Source organism: Eucyclogobius newberryi, unplaced genomic scaffold, assembly GCF_026437365.1.
Source record: "Eucyclogobius newberryi isolate DKJ021-1_F unplaced genomic scaffold, fEucNew1.0.hap1 SCAF_10, whole genome shotgun sequence".
NCBI classification, from domain to species: domain Eukaryota; kingdom Metazoa; phylum Chordata; class Actinopteri; order Gobiiformes; family Gobiidae; genus Eucyclogobius; species Eucyclogobius newberryi.
This window is the reverse complement of record NW_027315724.1, coordinates 11308076-11328632: the sequence shown is the minus strand read 5'-3', so window position 1 is coordinate 11328632 and position 20557 is coordinate 11308076. Positions and strand designations below refer to the sequence as shown.

The 20557-nt window shown below is 45.7% G+C and overlaps 1 protein-coding gene across 3 annotated transcripts in view; it reads right to left on the bottom strand.

The window, feature by feature from the left end:
* Positions 1–2955: 2955 nt before the first annotated feature.
* The window catches only part of fndc3a (fibronectin type III domain containing 3A), a 72628-nt gene continuing 55026 nt past the window's right edge, over positions 2956–20557 (bottom strand). For all 3 annotated transcript variants that reach the window (XM_072460613.1, XM_072460631.1, XM_072460623.1), the window contains 11 exons: positions 15277–15345; positions 15094–15212; positions 13105–13210; positions 11798–11973; positions 11569–11682; positions 10313–10462; positions 9022–9377; positions 7586–7798; positions 7284–7450; positions 6567–6691; positions 2956–5585 (listed from right to left, as the gene is read on the bottom strand). In XM_072460613.1, the coding sequence (XP_072316714.1) occupies positions 5271–5585; positions 6567–6691; positions 7284–7450; positions 7586–7798; positions 9022–9377; positions 10313–10462; positions 11569–11682; positions 11798–11973; positions 13105–13210; positions 15094–15212; positions 15277–15345 (1910 nt within the window). In that variant the 3' untranslated portion in view covers positions 2956–5270. The remainder of the gene's footprint in view (positions 5586–6566; positions 6692–7283; positions 7451–7585; positions 7799–9021; positions 9378–10312; positions 10463–11568; positions 11683–11797; positions 11974–13104; positions 13211–15093; positions 15213–15276; positions 15346–20557) is intronic.

Genomic DNA, 20557 nt, shown 5'->3' with positions numbered 1-20557 from the left:
TAGTTGGATGCATTTTTGCCACCTTCATTTATTTTTCCTTCCCCATGTTAATAAAAGTATAAAAACCCACACTTAGAGGTGCTCTTAGATTGTGTTGAGTATGTTTCCACGTGTTGTCCCCTCACAGAGTCCTCCAGCACTTTTCTTACGGTGAAGAAAATAAGTATTTCAACATCCTGCAATTTTGCAAGTTCTCCCACTTGATGATGTGGAGAACTTGATGATGGAGGGTCTGAAATTTTCGTAGGTGCATTTAAAGAAATCACATTGTATGATTTTTAAACATTTTATTTGTATGTTATTGCTGAAAATATGCAAAGTATTTGAACACCTGCCAATCAGCAAGAATTCTGGGTCTCAAAGTCCTGTTAGTCTGCCTTTAGAAAGTCCACCTCTACTCCACTTATTCATCAAAATTAGTGGCACCTGTTTGAGCTTGTTAGCTGCATAAAGACACCTGATCAAACTATTAGAGCAGTTGTTGGAAAATGGAAGAGGCTAAAGATGAGACTATATCAAGCCCCCTCAGACTGGGGCTCCATGCAAGAGCTCACCTCGCGGGGTTCAAGGATGATAAGAAAGGTGAGGAATCAGCCCAGAACTATATGGGAGTAGTGATGACCAAATGAAGCCCCATGAACCATTTGAGGCTTTAGCCAACTGTATCAATACTTGAGTCGATGCCTCGTTAGGTGCTTCATTTGCTCCAATACGCCATCCTGTGGTCAGACAATGTAATGCATGTAAGTACAGTGGTGCAGTGTCACAAACCAAATAACCCATTTCATTCATAAAATAACACCAATACACCAAGTATAAATCATCTAACCAATGAGATGTACCATGAGAACAGATGGTGTCACATATGGTACAACAAGGTCTGATTAAGACTCGATCTCACGTTCTCCTGCTCCCAAGACGGATGCAACACAAGTCCGCCATTTTTATATCACTATTTGTCCATTGCAATATTTCAGTAACCACAAAGTTGTGATAAGGATTATTAAACTGTATTTTAATTGAGGAACTTTTTGACGTTAAACCATCTCCAACCCAAACAAATCCGTGGCAGAGAGGCAAATCGTTTGCTTCGACAACCCTTGGTCACCTCATCCACACAGTAACATTAAAGTGTACAAACCTGTGTTATCTAAAATACAAGCCTGATTAATAAATTGAAATACTACACTGAACTGTTTTTTCTATCGCTTTACCACTATCTGACTGACAACCATGACACGCCGCGAGGCATTGGCGCTTTTATTTGAAAGTGACATGATACTCAACCAATCATGTGACCAGTAACAAAAGTGAAGCTTCGCTTTTACTGGTCACAAACTAACGCAAGCCCTGTGGCAGGGCTTCATTTGACACGCACCCTATTACTCAGTGCAAACCTTGAAGCCCCGGCTTCAAGTGACCCATTACCACACAGGAGGAGCTGGTCAATGACCTGCAGGACTCTAGGGCCACAGTTTCAAACGTTACTCTCGGTAATACACTACGCTGTCATGGTTTAAAATCATGCATCGCACAGAGGGTTCCCCTGTCAGCACAGATCCAGGCCCGTCTGAAGTTTGCCAATGACCATCTCGATGATCCAGAGGAGTCATGGGAGAAAGTCATAAGGTCAGATGACGCAAAAATAGAACATTTTGGTATAAACTCCACACGGCGTGTTCTGGAGTGGCCTAGCCAGTCTCCAGACCTAAATCCAACAAATCCGTTTGTGCTGCCCGGTGGTCGAGTGGTTGGGGCGCATATACCGGGCTCCTGGACCCACAACTCCTGTCTTGTGGGTCCTGACTCTGGTGGTTTGCTACGTGTCCTCCCTTCTCTCTCATCCTGTTTCATGCAGTCATTCCTGTCTGGTAAGGCCTTACAGGCCAAACATGTTGAAAAAAACAAGATACATATATAGAAAATCTTTGGAGGGAGCTGAAGCTCGGCAACAGCCCTGAATCCTGACAAATCTAGAGAAGATCTGTGTGGAGGCGTGTGCAAACCTGGTCAAGAACTACAGGAAAGGTTTGATCTCTAATTAGAAACAACGGCTTCTGTACCAAATATTATCACTGATTACTTATTTGCAGCAATAACATAAATCATTTAATTATACAATGTGATTTCTGGATTTTAAAAATGTTTTACTCTCTCTGTGGAAAAGCATCTGCGATGAAAATGACAGACCACGCTATAATTTCTGAGGTAGAACTTGAAAAATCGCAGGATGTTCAAATACTTCACTGTATGCATCCTGAGCTAATCCAGAGTGAGCAACCAGAGCACACAGGGACATTGTTATTCTTGTGATTTAGACTTTTTTTTAAAATATATTTATAAAAGGCAATTCATTTTACCTAAACCTTTTAATGTAGTTTAATGATTTGACATCGGTACAAAGTCCACCAATTTCAGAAACCAAGAGCATGTTTGTCTCACACAGAAGGGTCAGTCCAGTCTTCCTCACACGTGTGCAGTATGTTGCCTCCTGCCTTAGAAACCTTTGTATCCAACATGCATTCTTTAAAAATAACATGAACATCAGTCATAGATTGTACAAACATGTGTTACTTTGTAGTCTAAGCCTCTGGTGTAGAAATGTATCCTAAGCATTTGAGCCATTCAAGCTGCAGGGCCCAGTTAAGGCAAACACATACTTGAATCATAAGTTTGTTTTGCAGAGCGGTTCTTGTTCTTTCCTCCAAAACAAGAACAAAGTTCGGCTCAGATGATGTATCAAGAACAAGCTGCAAGAACTGCCAGAAAGGAAGTGTCCAAGTATTTAGTTCTTGCACCTAGAACTGCAAAAATATCTTGCTTCTAGGAATAGTTTTTTTTTACATTTATGCCCAAGATCTTGGATTGATCAGGAAGTACAGTGGGTGAATTAGCATAGTTTTTCCCCATTCTCATAAGTCTGAACAGCGGCCTCTCCAATGACTACACCACACAAAGAATTATAAATCTTTTATTGTGCATGGATCCTTTGTAGATATCATGGCTATACAGATACACTTTAGATACATATCTATGATTATACATTTCCCATAACGCACATTTTAAAGTGATATGTCTGGTAGTATGTATAGTATAAGAAATTTTCATATTGGAATGTACGGTGTATGAGGTAACTGCAAACATTAAAACTACATAAAAATGGTCTCTATTTTTGTGCATATTTTACTCATTTTTGTAGCAGTTTGTCATCTCCCCAACCACAGGGGCTAGACGCCCTGGGACGGGGGTGTTAAATTGGCACAAGTTGCAATCGCTATCAAAAATAGGAATTTGACTTCTTTAAATGACAAAACATTTGCAGAATGCCTCAAAGACCAAATCATGTAATAGTTGAGGATGTTTAGCCAGGTACCTGTCCACTGGGATGGTTCAACAGCAGCGCTCTGCCCAACCCCGACACACCAGAGCCTACAGGCAGATCACCAGAGCCTACAGGCAGATCACCAGAGCCTACAGGCAGATCACCAGAGCCTACGAGCCTACAGGCCGATCACCAGACACGACGCAGCGTTAGCAATCTCATACAAATACTTCACATACAAAAAGGCAAATTCTGATTCACAGGAAGTACATGATCCAACACGCATCTGCCGTTTCCATGACCACGAGTACTGAGGAGAGTATTAACTTATATTACTTCAATATCATAAAAAAATATACTTCACACATGTATGACCCGACAAAAGGAAATCAACAGAAATTATAGGCAATACATAGAACTTTGTCTCTCACGTTTACATACTAACATTAAATAAATGTAACTAAAAGAAAGGGCAAAAATAAAACACATTAGAGTTTTCTAACACAAGAAAAAACTAATCTGAAAATTCCCCCCTGATTTTTTCCCCCTCCAATTTAAGGCCTCTGAAACAACCGTCTTTTAATTATTTTTTTCTTCAGCCGTTTCAGCGACATGTCATGTGGTACAACAACTTTTAAAATACCCAAAACACAAAGTAGGGCTTGCACAATCTTAAAGTGTGTTCTATAAAATGCATCACGATACCAAGACGCGGTCAGTCAAGGTTTTTTTTTTTTCCTTTTCTTTTACTAAGGTGCGAAATTAATTACTGGGGAAAACAAACAAAACAGATACTCAAGAAAAACGTCAAAACATACAGATAAGCATACATTTTTTGTGCTGAACAAGATTTCAGAGTAAAGCAGCTGCATGATTGTAAAAACAAGCTACCGTTTAACTATGATAGTAAAAATAATTAGAATTCACTGTTAGTTTGGTTTATTTTTTAACTTTTAAACTGAGCATTTTTTTTTACCCCCCAATACAGGTCCTTGTGTCTTCACTGTACAAAAATATACGAACAATATCTCCAGTCATTTTTGCATCCTTAAACATTCTGAACATCAAAAAGGTTTGGAAAGTGCTAAACGAACGTTCTAGAATATGAGTGAGGATTTCATTCGGGTTTCTTCTCTCCCCCCTTGTTAAAACTCCGGTGAGGGGGAGGGGTTTGTAGTCCCTTCATCTTTAAATTCATCTTAAGACTCCACCCCCTCCTGTGCAAACACTGGCCCCTCCACGTCCCTGGACAAGCACAAAAGGCTACGGCCACACACCTACGTACTACTGAAGGAACACATCATACTGGACACGTACATGGAAATATAAATAAGGACTACTTCTATACACATATATTATACTGTTGTCAACAATTAAGTCATAAAGCGCCACAGCCACGCAGCCTCCGACCGGGACAGGACCAAAAAAAAGAAAGAAAAGAAAACCCTGCACCGTTTTGAATTCCTTAGTGAAGCGACACAGAGTGAATAACAGTTACCACGAGAAGTTCCGGGGCAGGGCGGATGGACTCGCCCGCCTGCCCCGCTGCAGCAGAAAAACAGAAATGAACCGTGGAAACAAATAGGCATGGGACGGTTTAGAGGTGTACATTGAAAGGGTTGTTACGGGAGCTGCTGTGGTTTTAGGATAAATTTGTCTTTACAGTAATTTTAAACATCCACTTAGCCCACGATATCTTTGATCACATCCTCAAACTTCTCTACATAAACGTCTCGAAGGTCGTTTCTGTACCACCCACGGCCCCATGAACACATTTGAAACGGGTGAAAAACTAACATTTAATCGTTTTTAAGCAGCATTCTGTTCATGCACTAAATATCAGCGCGGTCTACTTGCGCGGGTGAGGATGTAGGACCGTCCCATGCCTAAGAGGACTCACAGAAGGTTACAGGATAAAGCTATAGCCCTGCGGCGGAGGAGACAGCGCTCATTTGATGACAAAGTACTGGATGACGAAGGCGATGAGGATGGCGATGATGGCGAACAGCATGAGGATGAGGAAGGCGCACTGCTCGTCAGTGAGGGAGCGTCTGGAGCGGGACGCCTCGCAGCCCGCTCTGGTGCTGGTCGTGGTGCTGCCGGCCGGGTCGCTCCTCTGAGGGGACAGGGTCACTGTGGGGCTATAGGGCCCGCTCAGCTCCGGGGCATCCTGGCACTGCCTGATGGCACACACCCGGAAACGGTAATCGCTGCTGGGCTGAAGGTTCTGCACCAGGAACGAGGTGGAGGGGCCTTTGAACGCCTGCAAACACAGGGTAACTTCAGAAAGACTTTAGGAGACCATACACCGTTTACCTGCACAGTGTGCACAGTGTGACTAAACCGAACACAATGTCAGATTAGGGACCGGCGATACATGGTCCAGTATCTGTATCGGCTGCTTTCACATGATTTTCATCTTTATCAGTGCTGGCCATTATTATCTCATGAGTAAAAATGTAAATAGGAGCGCTTTAGGCTAAAAATACAGCTGTAGGTTACAATTATTTTATATTCCAGATAGGTCCGTGTAATCCCTTATTTGTCCAGGAGTGTTCAATTGTAGAAACATTTTCAGTTTTAGTCATCTGGACTTGCATCTATACATTCTCTTATTTTAACTAAAGAGAATAGTTAATTTGTGATCTTCAAATTAAGAAATTAGGGGGCCTTGCTATGGATTTTAAAATGCAAATATTGTTACAGATTATAAGACACAAGAAGTAAGCCAAATATCAACAAAACAAAAAAAGGTCTGTATGAAACTATCCTTTTTTCAGACCATTTATGGTCTCAGGAAGCATGCTGTGGAATTTCTATTTTTTTTTAATATGGACATTAAATGCTTTCAACTATCAACTAAAATGCAAATTAAACTGAAAAGTTACCTTCATCAATGAAAACCTGATAATAATAATAATAATAATAGAAAAATGCAGCCTTTAAAAGTTGATGTCAAATGTGTGAAAAGACAACTCTTGCTTGGTCCAGTGCAGATGGTCTGACCGCAGCCTTCACCAGCCACATCCAGTGACACAGTTACAGAGCCCATGATGTGGTAACCCAGTGCAAGAGATGAACAAGCTGCCAAAAGCAGATGGGGGGCCCGCAGACGGGGTCCGCAGACATCTCATGGATGGACGGCCTCTGTATAATGGGCTTATAACATTCTACTCCATCTGAGTTCTGGATTAACCACAGTCAAAGCAGAAAGAATTCTGGGAGATGTCCACGCTCCACTCACCTGTTTGTAGTCAGAGTTTCCCATCATGCATTGCAGAGAGTAGATTATGGGGTCGCCTTTCATTGGTGCCACTGTCTCCCATGTGACCTCACAGGAGCTGTCGTCCACCCGCTCCACTTTAGGGGCTGAGGACGGACACCACAATGTTAGTACAATGTGTTAAGAACAACCAGTTACATGGGATCATGACATTCTACTGAATAAAGGAGAAAGAAACCATTTTGGTCCAACAACAGGGACTTTACAGTTAGAATGTTTGAGTGTGTAAATGTGTAGATACTGTCACTCTGAAAATCTGGTGAAATGATACGCCCGGTTTGAGTTAGGCTGGTGGACAGGGAAAAATTGTTCCTTCTCTTCTTACACAACTCATGTCTAATATCTTGACTAGATAAATAAATAAAATTACATGTGCAATTTAGAACAAACTGAAATATATATATGTTTAAAAATACACTAGAGATTGTTAAGGAACCTTTGTCAGTCCACACAGACTCTGCAGGAGCATTCATGTGAAGTCTGAAGAGCCTCCTCGTCACAGTCTAAATGAGACACTATGGAGCCTGTGCATCCTCCAGCTGTAATCTCTGCTCTCTGAACCACTGCTTGTGCTCCCCGGAGACCAGTGTTCTCATTAAACAGAATGAAAAGAGTGTGGAGAGCCTGAGAGAGGACTCGTGCTGGAGCAGGATCAGCTCAGGTAAAAAGCAGTGGTACCTTTGAGCGGAGCCGGAGGGGAACGAGGGGTGCTGAACGTGTAAACAGTGGAGAAGGGCCCTTCACCCGCTTCGTTAAAGGCCTGGATGCGGAACGTGTAAGAGGTAGACTCATTTAGCCTCTGGACTTTGTGTGTGTGGCATGGTCCTTTGTACAAGGAGACAAATCTGCAGCAACAAACACAAAACAACAGAATCAATTTAGTACATCACAGACCACTCAGTTTCTCTTAAACACAAATATCCAGAACTCGTTTATTTAGAGCCAGACAGAGTATTTGAGTATTAGGCAGAGGCCGAGACCTTCCGCTGCGGTCGCCCATCTGCAGGTGGTACTGAAGACTGTCGGAGGGCGTGGCTTTGGCCGGCCCGTCGCCCCACTTGAGCCGGAGCGTCTGGTGGCTGAACGCCGTGCACTCCAGTCGGGGCGGCTGTGGGGGAAGGGGCTTGGTCTTCATCTTCACTGTGTGGCTGAAGGGCCCAGCTCCCAGGCTGTTCAGGGCCTGGATCCTAATCCTGCAGACAAACAGGAAAACCCGTTAGAATCATACAAAATCACAATAAATACGACACACTTTAGACATACCTTGGTGGTTATTCTTTTTGTGTAGGAAAAAGGACAGATCTGATCCAGGCGCACAAATATGTCAAGTGTAATGTTTTATACGCTCAAACATTGTATCGCCAGAGACATGTGCGCAACCGGCATAAAATAAAGTAATGCTTCCATATCATTTAATGGTATATTTGAGATCTAAAATGAACTCAAACAGCAGAGAGCCCCCTAAATCGTGTTCTTTGCATTAATTATCCAGTTGTTCTTTCAAACTTAAGTACAGAGCTGACTCCATGTGGCCACGGTCTGCGGTGTATAAGGGGTGTCCCATTGTACTTCAATTATAGCAACAAAAAATAACAGCAGGCGCAAGTGACAGTATGTGTTTGTACATTAATGGCTAATATGGAGCAAAAAAGGCATCTTGAATAGTGCTAAAATTATTATGTATTATAACTCAAAACAACTATGCAAACAGACCAGCCTGGCATCAGCTCACAGCTGATTCTCATGTTAACTTTCACTTTTGTGTTCCACATATACAGACCCTATGTACAGTAAGTGCTTATGCTTTTACTACACATTTATGGAGGAGGAGGATTAGGACTTTGTGCAGACTCTGTTTGGCTGCATCTTTTCAATGGATTTGAACCACGCCACATTACGTATGTGTTTACGAGTCATGGTGCAGCTGGTTTCGTGCACACCTACGCTGTTACGTCTGTGATCTGTATTGATTGACTCAATGACAAGATTCCTTTAAAGCCAATGCTTCGTAAGTCAGCACCCAAAACTCACGTCTGCTCAAGACTCGAGTCGAGTCTGATGGACGAACACGGGGAACGTTTTCTTAAAAGGCAGATGGTGTGAAAACATGAACTAGTTCATCATCAAACGGTTAAATTATGCCAGGCATGTGCACGAGACTTTATTCAAATGTAAAACGCAGTTATTGCGGTGCTTTTGCAGTTTTAGTGACCTTAGTATGGCAATATTACCCAAGCCCTATTAATCAAAAAATCTAATTTTTTGAAACAGATTTGGCTTTAACTCCTTGGACAGGAAGTTATACCAAGTGACAGTATAATTAGGGGCCAGTATGATGATATGACTATAATGCATGACGGACTTAGTTGAGGAGGAACTATGACAACATAACTAACACTATTCTTGTGTAAGTCACCTGTAGCTGGTGTCGGGCTGCAGGTTCTGGATGATGTGTTTGGTGACGGGGCCTATGACCACGGGCTGCCTCTCCCCCAGGTCGATGAGGTAAGAGGTGATATCAGAGCCGTGGTCGCAGGGTGGGTCCCAGCTGAGGCCCAGGCAGCTGGACGGGGAGTAGAAGGGCGGCTGCTGCTGCTGTTGCTCGCTGTCCTCATCCTCGTCCTCTTCCTCATCTACGTCTGCTGGAGCGCTGTACCGGCGCAGCTCCAGCTCCTTCAGGGCGTAGATGTTGGTGATGGCGGCTGGGACAGAGCAGGGCGTCTGGCATAGCACAGCCTCGCTGAAGGGCCCCACTCCAGCCACATTCACGGCCTACGACCAGGAGGAGCAAAGGTTACACATTTTCAACCTTCTTGTATTCAATTTCAGTCAGTCCTGCACCACAGTGGGGAGACACTACAAGCTTAACTTTTTATTTATTTTCAATGTTTTGGTCAGTTTGCCCTCAGTATGTCAGCATTCATGGGGAAACATAAACATAAAGATCAGCCCTTAAAGTAGCAGCTACACACACCAAACTTTACAATCATGGAGATTTTGACAGCTCGTACCAAAAAACTTGTCAAATACTAAGATATTAAAGATTCCCTCTGTCTTTTTAATAGCTAATGTCAACACAATGAAGCAAGAAATGGATATCCAACTATTTTTCAAATTTAAATCTCCCATTTATGTGCAAAAAATGCCTTATTTATATGGGAGTGTCTACATGTTATTTTGTGCCGCGGCTCCTGAAACTGCTGCGCTATTTGACCGTGCCCGTTTTAGATCGCGCCGGGTTAAGGTTAGGGTTAAGGTTAGGGTTAGCCATGATGCTATATGGCAGTGCCGCGGTTCCTGAAACTGCTGGGCCATGAATCAGTACATAATGAAAAACGTGTACATTGTTACATTTACATTTATGAGAGTAAACTGCAGAAGGAAGTCTGGGAGTCCTTGCTTAGACTGCTGCCCCCATATAACCGGATAACCAGAAGATGGATGGAAACAAACAATTTAAATTTCATTGAATGCTCTGTTGGGATATTTGATGTAGCCATTGACTATGTATTTCTCTCAGAGACCAGCAGGGAGAGGTCTATCAAATCAGTTTCCCTTTTACTGTGTGTACTCACAAAAACATCATTGACCTACATTCCCGCTAAACATCTTACTTAGTCACTAAAGGAAAAGAGCACACATACACAATAATATTGTATTATAATACAATATTATTGTGTCCATACAAAGGTTCCGCGTTTCCTCACCTGTACCCTGCAGAAGTAGTTGGTCGCAGGCAGGAGCCCCTTCATCTCGTGGCTCAAAGCTGCTCCGCTGTAACATAGCTGCATAGTGCCCTCTGCCGCCCCCCACTCCAGACGGAACTCTGTCACAGGGGCGCCGTTAATCTGGGGCGTCTGCCAGACAAGAGAAGAGGACTCGAAACACTTGCCCACTAGACCCTATAGTGAAGTTTGGAAACTTCTGGAGTAGAGGCAATAGTGAAGTGGAACATAATGTGATCTCAATGGAGAAACTGAGATTAACCACAGAAAATCGCAAAATATGAAAAATCAAGGTGGTTTTGGCAAATGAAAACCATTCCAGAACCACACGAGCCATATCAGAGCCTGGTTTACAGACATTTACAGTTGTGTTTTACATTTTAGTTTATTTGTTTATTGACAGATTATAATAGACACTACTTTTGGTGAAGACAAAAATCCAGATTTTTGGGGGTTTTACTTGACAAAGAAATAAAAACAGGTACGGTAAATAGAAACAGCAGGTGAATACATGCAATTAAAAAAAAATCTTGATAAATAACTATTAAAAATAGACTTCTAAATCTAAAACAGAGAGGTAGAGAAATATTTAAGGAAATGTTGACCCCATAACATTGTTCCTTTTGTCTACAGCTATATTACATGAGTGTGTCTTTTTTCCTCCAGTTGCCTCCACTACAGCATTGTCAAGATACTGATGAGAGCATTTTAAAAGGGTCTGGATCTAGGCATACACTATTTAGGCTGTAGGCATTCCTGGCACACATCGCCACCTACTGGTTTGGTACATTTACAGCTTTTGTATGAAAATGTCATGCATTATGAAGCAGAGAAACTGGCAGGATTATGTGGTGCTGCTGCGCTGGCTTTGTTGAATCACAAGAGCACGCTCAAACAGGACGTACTCTCCGAGCTAATAAGAGGAGATTTGCTTTGTTATGTCACGCAGTGTGAAATGCCAGAGCAGCAGCAGCCTTGGGGGGCACATGTCTGTCTGTGCCAGACACACACACTGCTGGAACACTCTCACATGCCATATATCTGAAGTGTGCGTGTCACTGGTGGCTGAGTGTGTTCATGTGATTGTTCTTGGATTGGCCCAGAGCAGCTGTGACTCCTTCAGTGAGAAGTGAGTGACTAAGGACTTTTGTTATGTGACATTAAGAAGTGTAGTCTGGAAAGCCAAAGTCAATCATATGCATTCTTATTACAGTTTGACTTGTTGGTCAGAGCCTCACCTCCCAACACACAACCACACAGCTGGGGGACTTGCAGGTAGTCAATGGAGCCTTGCATTGCTCAGGGGCCCCGGGGCCAGTCGTAATCTCACAGCGTTCAGACAATGGCCCAAACTGGAAGAAAAAGTATTACAATAAAATCTACTTTATACAAAGTGATGAAAGTAGAGAAAGAGGAGAGCCTGGAGCGTGTCTATTACAGATGGAGGCGTGTGACTGTGCTTCTCACCCCGGCTTTGTTGGCAGCCTTGAGTCGGAAGCAGTAGGTTTTGCCGGGCAGTAGGCCGCCCACTGAACAGTCGAGCTCGGAGCCTTGGTAAACCTCCCGACTCTCCTCAGACGCAGGCCCACTCAATTCCACACTGTAGCAGGACACGGGGCTGCCTCCGTCCACCTGCGGGGCACCTGCACAGTACAGCAACATGGCTTTGGGTTCATTCTAGTGGAGGAGGGTACATTCTCACCCTACAGTTTGCACAAACATCATGTAGCATTGTAACGGAGTTTAATGAAATTTCAGTCAAGTAAATTAACTTACGTAGGTGCATCTAGTGTTTTTATGTATCCATGTGTCCTCTTAAAAAGACAAATGTTGATTTTTATATGGAGAATCTTTTATTTAAAGAACAAATAAAATACATTATTTGTATAGTTCTTGTACTTTAAACATTCTTTGTACCCGTTTCAGAACATAATATAAAAAATAATTGGTCTAAACAAAGCACACGACTTAAAGGTGCAATGGACGATTTTTCGGCGATTTGAGAACTCAGGCGGAAGTGCGCATGCGCACTCTCCCCGTGCGGACTGATACAACACACACGTGCGTTTGTTTATCAGTGCGACGGATCGCATCGCATCTTTCGTCTCCCGTAGATTTCCGTCTTCTTCTGAGTCAGCCCGAACAGTCTGAGGGAACTATATTATGATAGCTCAATGCGCTTAAACACGTGGAAACGTGCTGCTCTCAGGGGACGAGCCGCACGCGGCTGCAGGTAAGCGGTAGTTGCATTTTATGATTGATACGTGGCAGGACTAATCGGCAGCCCACGCCACGAGGAAATGAGACTCAGATTTGGGCCAAAAAAATCGTCCATTCAACCTTTAATAAGAAAGAGGAAAGCTAGCTTGCCCCAAACCTGCTAATGCAGACATGCGGTTGTAATGACTGTGATTTGAGGCTGGAAAATTCAGAATGGTGTGTTTTTTCCAGCTCCGAGAGAAAGGACATACTAAACAAGATTCATCAAACAAGCACGAATAAAGCTAAATACAAGTCAAGGTATGTTTTTGATGAGGGTTGAATTATAACATTTTATAAGCACAAGAAAGTCCATTTTGCATAATGTGTGTTCTTAAATAACGGTTTCATTATTCTCCATGTGCAGGACAGGATTGGCTACAGTACAAAATGTACAGAGGAATGAGAGTAGCGTTAACAAAACAATGTACAGCTCATGCTCGGGAGTAAGTTCACCAGACAAATGAGTGCATGGAGTAGAGCGCCATCAGCCCACACAGCAGAGGATGACTCACCCCAGCGCAGTTGCACTTCCCTGGCTTTGGGCTTGCCCACCAGCCGAGGGGGCTGGCAGGGCCCCGGGGGGATGGCGGGGGTCTGGACCTGCAGGGTCTCCGACAACTGAAAGGTCCAAAGAACAACAATTAATACACAACAACACATCAAATGGTCAATCCAACCCCCGCAGCCTAACAAACAATACCAGCACTGATTGTGTTTACACAAGTTCCCCCACCTTTAATTGCAGTCTATTTTATACTGCATTATGGCAATGAGTCTGTCTGAAAGAGTCATTTTATTTGTCATGCAACAGAACAGTTTTTTGGCATGCCTTAATTTATGGTATTAAATTCAGAACTGATTCTGATGATTCAGAAATAGCAATAAAATAATGAAGCTGTTAAATGTTAAACTTAGTGAAATGTTGAAGGCGGTTTATTCTAGTTAGCATAAAACTTATGAATTTGTATTTTAATTGTTTATTTTTGGTACATATCAGTGGAAGAATGTGCACTTCTTTTTCTCCAAAAAGTTAACTCGATTTCCAATTATGGAGCGGTACCAAGTGTAAGGCCGCCATCATGACTCATGTTTTTTTTACAAGTCTCGTCATAAATAAAGCCATACTGCAACAGCTGACAAAGAAATAAACGCAGCGCGTCTGTGAACTGGACTAATTAAGAAAAACATCCTCCGACCCCCGCGGGTGGGGTTAATCGATTAGTGGCTTTGTGTTGTACGCACACACCAGGAAGCAGACTCATCTCCTGGCACAGCACATTGAATGAAAATTTCCTATTAAAATGTGCCATAAATAGAGCCCATATCTGTAATTATTCATGTCAAATTTATCAGATTAACCACGGATGAGAATTAGTACTGCCCCTCTTAATAATTACAGTAGTGAGGCAGTGGAAGAAGAGCACAGACTGCCAACTAGAGCTGTAGGGTTTAGAAACAACATCTAATGTGATGATTTTGTATTGCAACTACAATTAAATTTGTGCTTGATGCTTAAAAATCAGATTTCAGTTCAACAAGCATGTTTTACACATTTGAGTGAAGACTGAAGTGTTTTCCCCCTTCCAGATTTTTTTGCATGTTTGTCACATGTAAATGTTTAGATCAAACTAATGTAAATATTAGTCAAAGATAACACTAAAATGCAGTTTTTAAATGAAGGTTTTTATTATTAAGGGAAAACAAAATCCAAACTCTGTGATTAAAGGCCAGGTCAAAACAGGACTAAAATAAAGCAGTCGCACATAGCGTGCTAGTCCTTAGACACGGCAGCTTCTTCAATGAGTTTTCCTGGGTGCCGCCCTGCATATTACGGACACTTGCCGGGACATCAGGGTCCACTTGTATTAAAACTGGGGGGTTACATAGGGTTATACCTGAGATTTTTGATGGGTCATGTGAAGTTGAGTGTTTGGACTCTACTCTTGTCAGTGCAGCGCAAGTACGGTAATACTTTCAGCTGCCAAAACAGTCCAGTTCATACAGTGTGATCTTTCAATGCAGAGCACAGCTCACCCGCACAGCCGAGAGAACACGAGAGGTGCACAGGGAGAAGATCTAAGTAATAACACTTGTCAGCCAGGGTCTAATTTTTATTTGTGCACTTTATGAGCCTGTGCGCGCACCACAGCACACCAAATTTGAAAGTCAAATGCTTGCATGTCACTAACAGCATTATGGTGGCTTAAATGTACAAATAAAAAGCATATTTCTTTACAATATAGAGGTTGGGTCGCGAGAGGTGACCAATTAGAAAAAGTGGGTCGCCAGAAAAAAATAGTACTGTACTAAAAGGTGGCCCCAAAGATTGTCAACACATGGTAAACCAAATCAAAATAAAATATGGTAGTTTATTAAATAGATACTTGCTGTTCTTACGGAGTGCCTTGTTGCGTTAGTATGTTTCGGTCTATACTTTATCCCACTGTAGTTCTTGACAGATAAAACAAAGGTGTCCACTTGTGCAGTGCTCTGGGACTCACCGGACTCTGGCCGCCCTCGCTCATGCAGTACACGCGGCTCTGGTAGGAGCAGCCTGGCTTCAGGCCCTCACACACATGCTCTGTGGCAGGGCCGCTGTACACCAGCTCCCATGAGACACCTGGACACAATAGAACGCTCAGAAACGAACACATCTCAACACAGTCAATTATCTTAAAACTTACCACTTAAACCTTCAGACAGCTCCACTGCATACTTTGTGACTTCTGCTCCACCGCTGTCTTTTGGGGGTTCTAAATTCAAAATGGACTAAATCAGTTGTCAACATCACGGCTTTACATAAAATGAAAGTTATGAATGCATTTTTTAAAATTGAGTCTAGTGTGGAACAGAAAAAGTGCTGCTTAAGTTGAAAGAACCAAAAATAATAATATCATAATTAAAAGATTGATGGATTGATTAATTGATTAATTGATTGATTCCTTGAACCGACACCTTAACGTGGTGGAGGGGTTTGAGTGCCCGAATGATCCCGGGAGCTATGTTGTCGGGGGCTTCATGCCCCTGGTAGGGTCTCCCAAGGCAAACAGGTCCTAGGTGACGGGTCAGACAAAGATCGGTTCAGAAGCCCTCTATGATGACAACACGAACAAGGCAGTTTACGTCGCCCGGATCGGCGTCACCGGGGCCCCATCCTGGAGCCAGGCCTGGGATGGGTGCTCCATGGCGAGCGCCTGGTGGCCGGGTCTTACCCCACGGGGCCCGGCCGGGCACAGCCCGAAAGAGCGACGTGGGGCCGCCCTCCCGTGGGCCCACCACCCGCAGGAGGATCCATAAGGGGCCGGTGCAGAGAGATCTGGGCGGCAGTCGACGGCAAGGGCCTCGGCGACCAGATCTCCAGACACAGAGACTAACTCTGGGGACCTGGAATGTCACCTCGCTGGGGGGGAAGAGCCTGAGCTTGTGCGGGAGGTTGAGCGATACCGACTAGATATAGTCGGCCTCACCTCCACGTACAGTTTGGGCTCTGGAACCCATCTCCTCGAGAGGGGCTGGACGCTCCACTTCTCTGGTGTTGCCCGCGGGGAGAGGCGGCGGGCTGGTGTGGGCTTGCTGATAGCCCCTCAGCTCAGCCGCCACGTGTTGGAGTTTACCCCGGTGAACGAGAGGGTCGCGTCCCTCCGCCTTCGGGTGGGGGACAGGTCTCTCATTGTTGTGGCGGCCTACGGGCCGAACAGCAGTGCAGAGTACCCGGCCTTCTTGGAGTCCTTGGGAGGGGTACTGGACAGTGCACCGACCGGGGACTCCGTTGTTCTACTGGGGGATTTCAACGCCCATGTGGGCAATGACAGTGACACCTGGAGAGGGGTGATCCGGAAGAACGGCTTCCCCGATCTGAACCCGAGCGGTGTTCAGTTATTGGACTTCTGTGCTAGCCACGGTTTGTCCATAACGAACACCATGTTCAAGCACAAGGGTGTCCATCAGTGCACATGGCACCAGGACACCCTAGGCCGGAGGTCAATGATCGACTTTGTTGCCGTGTCATCAGACCTCCGGCCGCGTGTCTTGGACACTCGGGTGAAGAGAGGGGCTGAGTTGTCAACCGATCACCACCTGGTGGTGAGTTGGATCCGCAGGCGGAGGAGGAAGCCGGACAGACTTGGCAGACCCAAGCGCATTGTGAGGGTCTGTTGGGAACGTCTAGTGGAGCCCTCCGTCAGTAGGGTATTCAACTCGCACCTCCGGGAGAGCTTCTCCCATGTCCCGGGGGAGGTTGGGGACATTGAGTCCGAGTGGACCATGTTCTCCGCCTCCATTGTTGATGCGGCTGCTCGGAGTTGTGGTCACAAGGACTCCGGTGCCTGTCATGGCGGCAACACCCGAACCCGGTGGTGGACACCGGAAGTAAGGGATGCCGTCAGACTGAAGAAGGTGGCCTATCAGGCCACTCTGGCTTGTAGGTCTCCGGAGGTCATCGACGGGTATCGGCAGGCCAAGCGAGCCGCGGCTCGTGCTGTCGCAGAGGCAAAAACCCGGGCCTGGGAGAAGTTCGGGGAGGCCATGGAGGAGGACTATCGGTCGGCACCAAAGAAATTCTGGCAAACCGTCCGGCACCTCAGGAGGGGGAAGCAGTGTCTCACCAACACCGTTTACGGTGCGGGTGGAGGCCTGCTGACCTCGACTGGGGATGTTGTCGGACGGTGGAAGGAATACTTTGAGGATCTCCTTAATCCCTCAGTCACGTCTTCCGAAGAGGAAGTAGAGACTGGGGACTCGGAGGCTGGCTCATCCATCACCCAAGCTGAAGTCACTGAGGTTGTTCGCAAACTCCTCGGTGGCAGGGCTCCGGGGGTGGATGAGATCCGCCCTGAGTACCTAAAGTATCTGGATGTTGTAGGACTGTCTTGGTTGACACGTCTCTGCAACATCGCGTGGCGTTCGGGGACCGTGCCTCTGGACTGGCAGACCGGGGTGGTGGTCCCTCTGTTCAAGAAGGGGGACCGGAGGGTGTGTTCCAACTACAGAGGGATCACACTCCTCAGCCTCCCGGGTAAGGTCTATTCCAAGGTACTGGAGAGGAGAATCCGACCGATAGTCGAACCTCGGATTCAGGAGGAGCAGAGTGGTTTTCGTCCCGGTCGTGGAACACTGGACCAGCTCTATACCCTCCATCGGGTGCTCGAGGGCTCATGGGAGTTTGCCCAACCAGTCCACATGTGCTTTGTGGATCTGGAGAAGGCTTTCGACCGTGTCCCTCGGGGTGTCCTTTGGGGGGTGCTCCGGGAGTACGGGGTCCGGGGCCCTTTGCTCAGGGCTGTTCGGTCCCTGTATGACCGGAGCAGGAGCAGTGTTCGCATTGCCGGCAGTAAGTCAGACCTGTTCCCAGTGCATGTTGGACTCCGCCAGGGCTGCCCTTTGTCACCGGTTCTGTTCATAATTTTTATGGACAGAATTTCTAGGCGCAGTCAGGGGTCGGAGGGTGTCCGGTTTGGGGACCACAGGATCTCATCTCTGCTGTTTGCAGACAATGTTGTCCTGATGGCTCCATCAAACCCCGACCTGCAACATGCACTGGGACGGTTTGCAGCCGAGTGTGAAGCGGCTGGGATGAGAATCAGCACCTCCAAATCCGAGGCCATGGTTCTCGACCGGAAAAAGGTGGCTTGCCCTCTCCAGGTGGGTGGGGTGTCCTTGCCCCAAGTGGAGGAGTTCAAGTATCTCGGGGTCTTGTTCACGAGTGAGGGAAGGATGGAGCGTGAGATCGACAGGCGGATCGGTGCAGCGGCTGCAGTGATGCAGTCGCTGCATCGGACCGTTGTGGTAAAGAGGGAGCTGAGCCGAAAGGCAAAGCTCTCTATTTACCGGTCGGTCTACGTTCCTACCCTCACCTATGGTCATGAGCTTTGGGTAGTGACCGAAAGAACAAGATCGCGGATACAAGCGGTCGAAATGAGTTTCCTCCGCCATGTGGCTGGGCGCTCCCTTAGAGATAAGGTAAGAGAATAAGGTAATACGATTTTTTTTTTAGTTTTTCCTGGCCGAGAAGGAGAGTCTAAGGACAGAGGACCCTGGGACATCGTCCCTCGCCACCACAGACATTGTCTGACTCCCTCGCCACCACAGACATTGTCTGACTTCATCGCCACCACAGACATTGTTGATTCATTTCTCCCTGTGGCCCTCAGAGGCAACTGTTGTTGTGATTTTGGGCCTTACAAAAATAAATTGATTTGATTTGATTTGAAGGTGAGGAGCTCGGCCACACGGGGGGCGCTCGGAGTAGAGCCGCTGCTCCTCCACGTTCCGGATGCCTCCTGGGTGCCTCCCTCGGGAGGTGTTTCAGGCATGTCCCACCGGGAAGAGGCCCCGGGGAAGACCCAGGACACGCTGGAGAGACTATGTCTCTCGGCTGGCCTGGGAACGCCTCGGGATCCCCCTGGAGGAGTTAGAGGAAGTGTCTGGGGAGAGGAAGTCTGGGAGTCCCTGCTCAGACTGCTGCCCCCGCGACCCGGCCCCGGATAAAGCGGTAGAAGATGGATGGATGGATGGATGATTGATTGATTGATCCGTTGACCTCGATTGGGGATGTCGTTGTACGGTGGAAAGAATACGGATCTCATAAGGATCTCCTCAATGATCACCTCTTCCGAAGAGACTGAGAGCGGAGGTTGACTCGTCCATCACCCAAGTTGATGAGATCTGCCCTGAGTACTTTAAGTCTCTGGATGTTGTAGGACTGTCTTGGCTGACATGTCTCTACAACATCGCGTGGCGGTCGGGGAAGGTGTCTCTGGACTGGCAGACCGGGGTGGTGGTCCCTCTGTTTAAGAAGGGGGATCGGAGAGTGTGTTCCAACTACAGACAGATCACACTCCTCAGCCTCCCTGTTAAGGTCTATTCCAAGGTACTGGAGAGAAGAATCCGACTAATAGTCAAACCTCGGATTCAGGAGGAGCAGAGAAGCTGTGTTTGCATTGCTGGCAGTAACTCAGACCTGTTCCCAGTGCATGTTGGACTCCTCAGGGTTGTCCTTTGTCACCGGTTCTGTTCATTGTTTTTATAGACAGAATTTGTAGGCGCAGTCAGGGGTCCCGGTTGGGGACCACAGGATCTCATCATACCTGGAGCTGCAACATGCCCTGGGACGGTTTACAGCAAAGTCTGAAGCAGCTGGAATAAAAATCAGGACCTCCAAATCTGAGGCCATGGCCCTCAACCGGAAAAAGGAGCTTGCCCCAAGTGGAGAAGGTCAAATATCTCAGATGGAGCGCGAGATTGATAGCTGGATCTAAGGTGCTCCCTTAGAGATAGGGTGGGGAGCTCAGTCACACGGGAGGAGCTCGGTCGAGTAGAGCTGCTGTTCCTCCACTTTGAGGTGGCTCGGCCATCTGCTACGGATGCCTCCTGGGTGCCTATTTTGGGCATGTCCCACCAGGAAGAGGCTGTGGGGAAGACCCAGGACACCTTGGAGGGACTATGTCTTTTGGCTGGCCAGGGAATGTCTCGGGATCCCCCCAGAGGAGCTGGAGGAAGTGTCTGGGGCGAAGGAAGTCTGGGAGTCCTTGCTTAGACTGCTGCCCCCATATAACCAGAATAGATGGATGACTTGCAAAATAAAGATTTTTAGGTTTTCACAGGACAAATACTAAAGAAATGAAAGAACAAATATTTTTCATTTTATATATAGATGAATTAATGGTGATGATTCATTTTTATGAAACTCAAATACAATTTTGAGGCCAGAAAAGCAAACCGACATTTCTAACCTGGAAATTAAAAAATTGCTTATTTTTTCTTATAAAGACTTAAACCCATTAGCATTAAGATCTTTCGTCAGTTAATCTTTGGAAATGTGTTGTGATCTAATTCATTTCACCTCCATTACAGAATTTTGAACATTGTGATGACAGAGCATTTTAAAGGGTCGACAGTCAAATCAATGACCCCTCAGTCACAAATGTTTATTATAAAAAGCTGGGCGGACCTCTAAGGTCACGAGCG